The following is an 11,323-nucleotide window of genomic DNA, read 5'->3' on the forward strand; positions in this document are numbered from 1 at the left end:
AAGAGGGGGTGACAGGGTCCTCAACAATAAAGACAGAGGCGGTTTCTGATATGTCTGTCACGTTCCTCCTGAGAAAGGCGAGAGCAACCTAGTGGCATGGGCTCCTCAGGGGGTGTAACTGGTGACTGAAACTGAGGAGCCAGATGAGGAGAGGGGGCGACGAGAGTGATCTTTCTCCTGAGAGCGCTCCCGGTGACACATATCCACCTTAATGCACAGGGAAATTAAATTGTCCAAGCTGTTTGGAAGGTCATGGGAAACAAGATGATACGCTCATGAAGCCCCTGCCAAAAGGTGGCCACTAGAACCTCATTATTCCAATGAAACTCGGATGGTAGAGTCAGAAACTGTAACACATATCGACCTTCGGTCAAGGGACCTTGGTGAAGAGTTAATAAACCAGAGGCTGCAGAAGAGACTCAACCTGGCTCATCGAAAACCTTCCGGAAATTCTTAATAAAGAGAGAGGAGTTCTGCAACATAGAATCATCCCTTTCCCAGAGAAGAGACGCCCAGGCTAGAGCTTGGCCTGTGAGAAGGGAAATAAAGTACGCCACCTTGATGCGTTCAGAACTGAAACTCTAGGGAGCCAGGTTGAATTGGATGGCACACTAGTTAAGAAACCCTTGGCATTTCTTGGGGTCAACGTTGAATTTCTCAGGTGAGGGAATGCACAGACACCTGGAGGTAGAGGTACTGACTGTAGAAGCAGCGGCAGTAGTGGAGACTGTGACCGCCACAGCTGCTGGGCTTGCTGACAAGGACCCTTGAAGGGTGTCTAAATGAGATACGACTCCCTGGAGACACTGTAATAGCTGGGCCTGATTAGACTCTTGCTGATTCACTTGTTGAGCAAAATGGAGCAAAAGGTCTCGAACGGAGGGTTCTTCCTGGGCGCTCATCTTCTGGCCAGAGTATACTGCCATGCTATCACATAGTATCTATTGCATGGTATTACATGGTTTACATGCTATTACATGGTATCTGCACTGCTGAGCAGGGAGGCGCAGAGTCTAATGCACCCCCAGCGTTCACCAGGGACCCCCGCAACGGAGTTTGGGCTTTGCTGCAGAAGGGTGCGCAGGTCACGGTTCGTAAGGTCAGCCACCAGCGTAGTAATGGAGTGGACGGAGCGAAGTTAATCAGACAGGGTCGGAACCAAACGGACAGCAGATCCGAAGAATGGTCAAATACAAGCCAGAAGTCAGAAAACCAGAGCAAGCAGCAAGGTACAATAAACAGAATTCAAAAGAAAGGTCAGAGGAGAAAAGCCGGGTCACAACAGGAGCAGTATCTGGAAACATCAAGGAGCTGGAGCTGATTGGAACCAATACTCTGACACCCTTGTGGTGCCAGAGGCAGTCTTAAATAGATCCTCCTAGACTCTAAGTAGAACCAGGAAGCCGGCGGGTAGAGACGCTGACCATCAACGGGTGAGGCATCCCGTTGCTAGGCAACGAGACGTGAAGCCTCACTGCGCATGCGCGCGCAGCGTGAGCCCTAATGTGAACCCGTAATCGTCCTGTTGATTGGCAACGAGACGCAGGGTTCGGGGGAATTCAGGCGGCTGTCTCCAGCACTTAGTGACAATGCGGAGACGGCGACTGACACCAATGAGGTGGTGTATGTGTCCTGCTGTCTCCTTGCTACACCTTCAGCATTATTCCTCCTTAACCCTCCCTCTTCTTCTCCTCCTTTGAATTTTACTCCATGCACCTCTTCTGTCCTCTCCACCTTTGTGCTGCTGTCTGAAGGGAGCTCCGAGATCATGCTTCTCAAATCCACCCACATCCATGATCCTGATGACTATTCTCAGTCCTTCTTTAATCTGGTGAGCAACCTTCAGATACCTTCCTGTAGCTCTGTATGGTGCCACTTTAAACTGTTTATTAGGCTGCCAACTACGACAACCTAGAGGCTTATCATCACCTCTGCCTGCTCCAATGACCATCGCTGCTGTTTTCAGCCTGCCTCCTCCCTTAAAAATCCCCTGTCCAATAGTGGCATGAAATTCAATTCAAACAGCCAACCATTTGGCCTAGCCAGTCTCCATGTTGCATCTCTCTGAAAAATCCCTGATGCGCATCAGCTGGACTCATGTCCATGGCCATCTTCACTGCTGGAGCCTGCTGTACTATGTGAGCAATCTCCTTTCCATCCTACCTGCAGCCTAACTGTGCTATCATGTCATGTCTATTTTAATGGCCGACTTAGCAGTAGACATACACCCATACCTTCCTGATCTGATGGGAAGCTGTAGCCATTTATGCTTACCAGAGCCTCCATATATGTTGCCTGGCTCCTGCAGGATTCCCAGAATGCAGCAGGAGGCCCATTACTTAATAGGACTGCTACGCTCTTGTGCTCCATTGAAGTCATCCGATGGTACAACATTCCATTGCCTTGAATCCTGATGGCATATTTACACTGCAATCCGATCTGGTGCAAAGCTGGCAATGTGCTTATGGTTTCCCATTCCATCATCCTTGCTGGTGGGCCCCTAGAGACCTTTTACACCATTAGTTGCTACAGCTGCATTTGGGTAGCATTCAGATGTACACAAACCCTTAAGTTACAGGTAAAGACAATAACATCATGCTGTGGCCTACCTCCACCTCCCTGTCTGGATTCCTTCTGATCCCCTGCCACCACAACATCATCAAGCGGTATATCAGGGCCTACCAGGAGTCCTACGACTATCATTACCACCAGTGAAGTGGTGACCTTCTACCTGCTCAGCACTCAAGCTATCCGCTGACCTCATTTCATGCTGAATCCTACCTCCATCTCTCCCTCTGTACCCCTTCCATCACACCATCATGACCGCTTAGTACCTAAGCAACATTCTCCACCACTCCTGTCCATGTCTCTCCACATCTCTCATCACCCGGTCTATTCCCCAAGCATAACTGTCCTCAGCTCTTACTCTCTCCTCACCACCTTCTAGAATGTAAACTCTCATGAGCAGCATTGTCTGTGATTTGTACTGTTAATTCCATATATGCATTTGTTAATCTGCTCTATTGTACTGTTATTATGATTATTGTATTCTTGTATGTCAATTATGTGTGGTTATACGGACCCTTTGTGGTGCCTTAAATAAAAGACAATAATAAATAATAATAATTATAAAACCCACATTATTTCTCACTAGAACAGACTTTGGATTCAATAAGGGTCTGATGGGCCTGCATTATATTTAATTTTAGTTCTTTAAAATAACAATTTCTATATGGCATTGGCTATAAAACCACACCATAAATATACAAGCCACACCCATTTCCCAAAATGGTACTAGAATATGACAGTAAGATGCTGATAATTTGGTAAACGACACACTACATTGTGTACACATAAATGTATCCCACTGTTATTTAGCTTTATAAGTTTTATTTCAGGAAAACAAACAGAATTGCAAGGTGTATCGATATGAGCAGTTTTTATTATTAATCACCGAACATGACAATGAGATTATAAGAATCACAGATATATCCCAACATTGTAGGTAGAAAAATCGGGACAAATCTTTGGCGATGCCCCTGATCCCTCAGCCACTCCCCATTTGGTGAAGGTCATCTCTCACAATGTCTAAGCCCCACCTCCTCCAGTCCAGGTTTTACAGTGACAATCTAGTCTATAGTACTGTATGCACAGCCCATCACATGACGTGATTGTCAAGAATTAACTCACCGACTGCAGAAATAATTTAAAAACTGCAATATTTTCTTTTACAGAAATAAAAGCAAAATTGTATTATATTACATAACATGTCATACAACCCCTGTCTGATTAAACCATACATGTAACAGGATATGTCCATCTTTGTGGACATTTTCTAATTGATTCTCTAAATAAACCCCTCTCTAATGGGTTGTTAGATACACTCTCTCTGCAGATGTGTAGACATGGCCGCCCCCATCACTGTGTGACTGTGCCAATGTCAGAGCGTTTATAATGTGTGAAGAATGAGGTTTTAAACATATATTTTCTCTGCGGAAAATAAAGAGCATACTGCAGAATGTTATAAAAAGAAGCAGGGAGTTATATTTTTAGAAAATAGAAACGAATGGGTTTAATACCATTAAAAAAAATGTGAGTATGTCCTTGAAGAATGTCGCAATAGCCAAATAGTTCCTGAATTCAGGGATTATGCAGCACGGTCACATGTTCTGGTTCCCCATTATGACACTTGATTTGTAAGCTTGAGAGCAGGGCCCTCGCACCTCTTTCTCTGTTTTACCCAGTATTGTTTATTACTGCGTTAGTCCTCAATTGTAAAGTGCTACGGAATTTGCTGGCGCTATATAAATAAATGTTGATGATGATGATGACACACGTATCACAAATTGTTTTACTAATGAACCAATCAGAGACATTGTATTTGTCATTTCCTGCAGACAATACATATACAGGATACAGCAGAGCCTAACACATACTGTACAGATTTCTTACTGCATGGACCAATCACTGATCAGTCAGGAAAAGTTAATAATAATAATTTTTCATACTCTGGGGTCTATGCATCAATTGACTGCAGTATAGCATTGCTGCACAGGACAAGGCTCCACTCAACACTGCATTAATCAAAGTATTAGGTCCATCAGTCTGCCTATCAGAAGGGGAGTCGCAGATGAAGTGAGCAGCCCAGGGTTCCTCCCCCTCTTTCTCTTATTTTTAATTGAGGATCAGAAGTCTTGTACAGATTGTGAAAAGCTCAACAACTTTACTGTCATTACTGCGCTCGGTATTGTTTTGCTTCTCTTTGTAATGCTTGTTTTTATTACAATACTCTGACAGTCCTTGAATAAATTATTTGCACAAGTCTGATTTGTGGCCGTGAAACAGCTGCCATTACCTCTTATTTTACATGTAGCTCTAATTGGAAACCATTTATCCTGCAAGGGAGATAATACGGAGCCCACACAAACCCGCGTCAGTCTCCCTGCAACACCAGGCATTATTGGCACTATGAATCTTTGCACATATTAATTTCTGCAAGGTAATGAAGAGCTTACATGCACTTAACATGTATAAAGTGACACTATCCAGCACAGTGTACATAATATCTCCACTGCTGCAATATATATAACGCTCCTTCTTATAACGCCAGCTTAGAGCTTAAAACACTAGACAAAACGGGTGTCACAGTCAGGTTGACTTATAGGGCAAAAATCAATTCCCCATGATGAGCTGGCGGACATCCGTGCGATTTCTCCCTGCCCTTATTTCTGGGAACTACAGAAACAGGGCACATTTCCTAAACACCTGTATGGGCTGCACGGAAAAATCAATTATGCTACATCGCTGCGCAGTGCGGGCAGGAGGCATTGAATTCCCCCCATAATTTCATTAATACACTTTAAAGCTGAGAACGTACCTGCTAGTAAGTGATGGTGGAGATATAAAGAGGGAGGTATAAAGAGGGAACACAGCATACTGGCCACATTTATAATAGAGAGATAAAAATAAACATACTTTGTGATTTTGACTTATATCAAGCTATTACAGCTAAGCAGTGTGGCATGCTGGGAGTTGTAGTCCAAGTCATCTTGAATTATGTAAGTAACATAATCTTGGACTACAATTCTCAGTAGGAGGAGCATTATTTCATTTGGCTCTGCATAAATCACAGCCAATAGGAGCAAGTGTATCACTGACTACTATAATAGGGTATACACTGGTAGACAGACAGTTATTGCAGCCAATCACAGCTGTCAGTGAATCAGATATGGAGAAATCCCACATAATGTACATTTATATATTTATAATGAACGTTTCTAACACACCAACAAGGGAACAAATCCAGACACACTGGTCACCTGGTTACACAGGGGGAGGGGCTCAGCTGTAGCTCCACCCACTGCATCATTCTAATGGCTAAATGATCCACCAATCAGATTCCCCTGCCTATGATGTCACCAGTCTCTGGGCGGATTTCATATGATCATTTCTCCCAGTTCCTGACTCCCCCAGATATCTTTATACAATCTCTCCATACACCTAACGCAGCATGAAGGGGCTCAGTAAAGGTGGCAGTGATGGTGTGTAAGTGTCTGATCGGGTCACATAGAGAATAAAAGAACAGCTGTCCAGCCTCATAATCCAGATGTATCCTCACTATATCACAGGGAATATTGTCAGGTAACCGGATCACTTCACTGTCATGTATCACTGAGTACTGATTATTATTTCTATCTAAACACCAGGACTTACTATTATCTCCAATGAGTGACTGATGTCCTCCTCTGTCTATACTGGGATAACATATCCCTACTCTCCAGCTCCCTGATTTACTGACATCCACTTCCCAGTAATATCGCCCTGAGGAAAATCTCCTGGTGCTTATTACCTGAGGACACTGAAATCTCTCTGGTGTTTCTGGACGATTCTGGTATGGTGACCTGGATGCAGTTTTCATGTCATCTGATATATGTATATTATTACAAGCTGTGTTTACATCCAGTAATATATCTATAGATTCCTGCACATAGATCCCTGAATTTATACCTGTTATTATATCAGATAATGTGTCTAATGACCCTGAGAGGAGACCCATATCCAGATCTCCTACACCATGGACCTGGTCATCATGTCTCTCTCTGTCCTCAATATCACACAAGTCACCTGTGTCTGGTTCCTGTAAGACAGTCACTGGATCAGACATATTACACAGCTCCTCAATGTGACGCATCTTCCTGGACAGCTCGTCCTTCTTTATTTCCATCTGCTGGATCAGATCAGAGACTGAGAGTAAAACACTCTCTTCCTGCCTGGAGATCTCACTCAGGACTCTCTTCTCTAGGTCTTCCAGCTGTTTCCTGATGTCTCTAAACAGGGCAGTGACTGTCTCTGTTACACCAGCTGCTTTTTCATGATTTTCTCTCCTGCGCTTCTGCAGACTCTGGACTCTTTTCTCAGTCTCCTCTCTCTTTGTGGTCAGTTTCTGCAGAACATTTCTCAGTTTCTCCTTCTTCTTCTCAGAGGCCTCATCCAGCATCTCCACCCGGTGTCCCCGATGCTCTCCAGCCAAACTGCAGGACACACAGATACAGGCAGCGTCCTCAGTGCAGTAATACTCCAGGATCTTCTTATGGACGGAGCATTTCCTGTTCCCCAGGGAAGTGGTGGGATTAGATAAGACGTGTTCTGCTGACTTGCTGTGTACTCTCAGGTGTTTATCACACAGAGAAGCCTCACAATGCAGACAGGATTTAGCAGCAGGTACAGGAGAGTCCACACAGTAAGTGCAGAAGATCCCAATCTCCTCCTGATCTGGCCAAGTAGACAGGAATCTCCCCAGTATGTTACACAGAGTTATGTTCCTCTGCAGTGCAGGACGCTCCTGACACTCTGCTCTGCATTCAGGACAGGTATAAACTCCAGACCCATCCTGTGTATCCAGCACACGATCAATACAGACCCGGCAGAAATTGTGTCCACATCTCAGTGTTACAGGATCTGTATAAATGTTCAGGCAGATGGAACAGTCCAGCTCCTCTCTCAGATCAGCAGACGCCATCGCTGACAGCAGAAGAGAGAAATGAAAGTGAAAGTGTTTGACACTCAGACACCAGTGGGTGTGTTTCACATTCTGCACACAGGGCGAGGCTGAGCTTGTCACTCACATTATATCTGTAGGGCCTACAGATATAATGTGAGTGACAAGATGATAACAGGTCCTGCGTTCATCTGTTGTTATCATCTTTAAATAAACAGTAACCTGTTTAAGTTACAAAAGCATTGTGGCTTAGCATGCACATTAACACCGCTGAAGACCTTTAGTAACATCAGAAGGTATAACCAACAGGTTATGGACCCAGCAATAATGTGTTAAGTTAAAGGCTTAAAACATAAAGAACGATAACAGAAGTGCAAGAGAATAGAAGGAAGCTTTTATTTTTGAAGAATAGTCCTTTATTTACTACACAAATAAAAATGCACAGCACAGTCACCAGTATGAACTAATTAAAAGGTTCTTAAAATTATGCAACGTGGAAATTTGCAATGCAAATGCAATTAATGCGGGAAAAGTTGTGGAGAGTCACAGTAGATCCCGGAGACAATCCAAAATGCTGATGAAGTGAACAGAGCCATGGACATCATTGGCTTAGCTGTAGAACAGCACGTGTATTCTATCATTAACGATGAAGATTCAGCAAATGAGATGTGGACTGCTCTGGAAAATGCGTATAAGGACAAGGTCTGATGGGAAGGATAAACTTGAGGCGATGTCACGAGCCGCGGCTTCACTTCTGCCCGCCGCGGCTCGCTCCTGTCTGCCTCTGGCGTCCCGGCCGGCACCATGCTGACAGGGACATTACTTCCGCCCACACGTCCCGGCTATCGTCAGGGCAACAACCGGGACGCTTCTTTCGCTCATCGCCGCGACCCGGCTAATCTGACAGCCGGGCGCGTGCGCAACAAGGGGCCAATTCATTAACAGCCTGCTGGGCTGATTTATGCATGTGTGGGTGCTTTGTTTCTATTGGCTCATCTGTGTATAAAAAGCAGGGCTTAGCCTCCCTGCCGGTTATAGTTTGCAGCTTCTGTTACCTGACCAGATCCTGTGCTCTGTATCTATATCAATAGCATAGGAGATTGGGTCATCTAGGATATGACAACTTCCAAAAGGTCGCTGATGGGATGGTGAGAGGCATCAATGTGAACAGTTCGGAGAGACCGACATGCAAGAGCTGCATAAAGGGTAAGCAAACTCGTTGCCCCTTACCCAAGTCTGCAACTAGAGCTGAAGCACCCCTAGCTCTAGTGCATACTGATGTGTGTGTGGTCCAATGGAGGTGAAAGCAGTCAGTTGCTACACATATTTTCTCACACTCATTGATGATGCAACTAGGATGACACATGTCTATTTCATAAGAGCTAAGAGTGAAGTCGTAGAGAAAATTGCGGAATACAAGAGCCTTGTTGAGACTCAAACAGGTCTTAAATTAAAGGTCTTGAGATCCGACAATGGCGGAGAATACGACAATGGGACTTTAGCAGAATTCTTAAGAAAATATGGCATACAGCTCCAATTAACAATTGCCTACATACCAGAACAAAATGGTGTGAGAGAACGAGCTAAAAGAACAATTTTTGAACGATCACAGACTATGTTGAATGATGCAGGTCTGGAGAAAAAGTTTTTGGGCGGAACCAGTCTCCCCTGCAGTCTACCTTAAAAACCGAGTGCCCACAGTAGCTATTAAAGGTAAAACGCCACTGGAGGCGTGGTCCGGTAAAAAGCCAAGTGTCAACCATCTCTGTGTATTCGGCTGTAAGGCGTATGCACATATTCCTAAAGAAAAGCGAATTAAGTTGGATACCAAGTCAGTGGAGTGTATCATGCTCGGGGACTGCCAACAGAGTAAAGGATACAGACTTCGGGACATTAAGGGGGGTATTCAATTGTTCCCATTACCGCGCTAAAACAAAAAAAAATGAGCGCTCTAAAAATATTAGCGTTAATACGGTAATTACTCGCTAAATTTCAGCTGCGAGATGAAATTCAGCGAGTAAACTACCGTATTAACGGTATTTACGCGCATATTATCGTATTAACTGTTTTAGCGCGTTAAAAGCAACAATTGAATATGCCCCTAACAACAAACGTCTTATCAAATCCAGAGATGTGGTGTTTCACGAAAATAGGCCACCTAGTGGAGTAGTGGAACAGCAACCACAAGAAAAGTTAGTGACACTGGATATTCAAGCAGCAGAAAGTGTGTCTGGGACAAAAAAATTAATTGCAGATACCCAACCGGGAAAACAGAAGTTCTACGAGGAGCAACAAAGGTATTGGCCCTAGGAAATACAGCGAGGAGTACACTAATTTAGCTTTTTGTGAACCGCAAAACATTGAAGAGGCAAAATCGAGCCATGACTGGGAACAGTGGAAAATGACCATTGATGCAGAGTTAAAAGCTCTGGATGACAATTATACATGCACTGTAGTTGACTGGCCGAGTAACCGAAAAACGATCAGGAACAAGTGGGTCTTTTGTAAGAAAGTGAATGCAGACAGTACTGTTAAGACAATTCTTGTCCTTGAAACCAACTACCTTCAGATATCGTATGTGTCCTTTACTGATCGATCAGGAGTTCATAAATCATGACATACATAATTGAGGTCAAGATAATTTGAGCTAAGCTCCATTATTCAGAGAGTCTTTTATAGGCAGACCACAAAGAAAGAAACATACTGTTGATTATTGCCAAAGCACTTATCATATAACATGTCCATATATTTAGTTGCTTATCACTTCTGTGAGGAAACATCTGCCAGTTGTGTTTAGAACAGTTAGAACATCTTATTGGTATAACATCTTGTGATATGTCTGATCTAGCATCTTGACTGCAGGGGTAGATGTTATCACCTTCCAGGCTGGTTCCTGTCACAAAAAATAAATCTCACTTGCACATAAATGTATTTTTCCATTTAATATATATCTGTGCCTACTTATAAGAAATCATATATCTGAACACATATATTTCAACACACACATTATTTTATAAGGAATAGTATCACACATTATTCCTTTACAGTACAGTACCATCGCACACTACAAAGCCTGCCTTGTTGCCAAGGGCTACACACACAAAAGTTTGGGATCGATTACTGAGAGATCTTCTTGCCTGTTGCCAGATACAGCACCCTGAGGTTAGTGACTGCCATCTTCACTATCCATGATTTATTGTTGTATCAGCTTGACTTTGACTCTGCTTTCTTAAATGGAGAATTGTTAGAGGAAATTTACATGAAACCACCTGAACACTACAATGAGGGTGTCTTGCAAGAAGGTAAAGTCTACCTCCTATAGAAGTCACTTTATGGACTTAAACAAAGTGGACAATGTTGGTACATAAAACTTGACGCTGTACTGCTAGACATGGACTTTAATAGGTCACAAACTGATCATTGTCTGTATCACAAAACCATAGAGGAAAAGATGTTCTTCTTAGTTGTGTACGTTGATGATCTGTTGCTAGCAGGCCAAGAGAGACACATCACCAGTACCAAACACCTGTTGAAACAGAAATTCAAATTAAAGGATCTAGGTCCTGCAAACAAGCTGTTAAGAATGAGGATCGTGGAAAATTTGAATGATGGAACTGTTATAGTTGATCAACAGACATAAATAGAAAATACACTTACCAAGTATGGGATATTTAACGCAGAAACTGAAAAAGAAGCATTAAGGATAAAGGAGACTTTATATAAAATCGGTCTTCTTAACCAAAGAGAGACCATCAACATTGAATGTGATAACGGTGGAGCAATTGATTTGCCTTCAAGTACAAAGTGCACCATGGACGGTCCAAA

At 43.4% G+C, this 11,323-nt stretch overlaps 1 protein-coding gene across 1 annotated transcript; it reads right to left on the reverse strand.

The window, feature by feature from the left end:
- Positions 1-4,820: 4,820 nt before the first annotated feature.
- On the reverse strand, positions 4,821-7,544 carry LOC142102225 (E3 ubiquitin/ISG15 ligase TRIM25-like). The gene has a single exon (XM_075186946.1). The coding sequence runs from the start codon at positions 7,517-7,519 to the stop codon at positions 5,945-5,947; it is 1,575 nt and encodes a 524-aa protein (XP_075043047.1). The 5' UTR covers positions 7,520-7,544; the 3' UTR covers positions 4,821-5,944.
- Positions 7,545-11,323: the final 3,779 nt, after the last annotated feature.

Source organism: Mixophyes fleayi, chromosome 1, assembly GCF_038048845.1.
Source record: "Mixophyes fleayi isolate aMixFle1 chromosome 1, aMixFle1.hap1, whole genome shotgun sequence".
NCBI lineage: Eukaryota > Metazoa > Chordata > Amphibia > Anura > Limnodynastidae > Mixophyes > Mixophyes fleayi.

Bases quoted from the DNA above. Each gene is read 5' to 3' on its own strand.
- LOC142102225 (XM_075186946.1), bottom strand. From the start codon at position 7,519: ATGGCGTCTGCTGATCTGAGAGAGGAGCTGGACTGTTCCATCTGCCTG.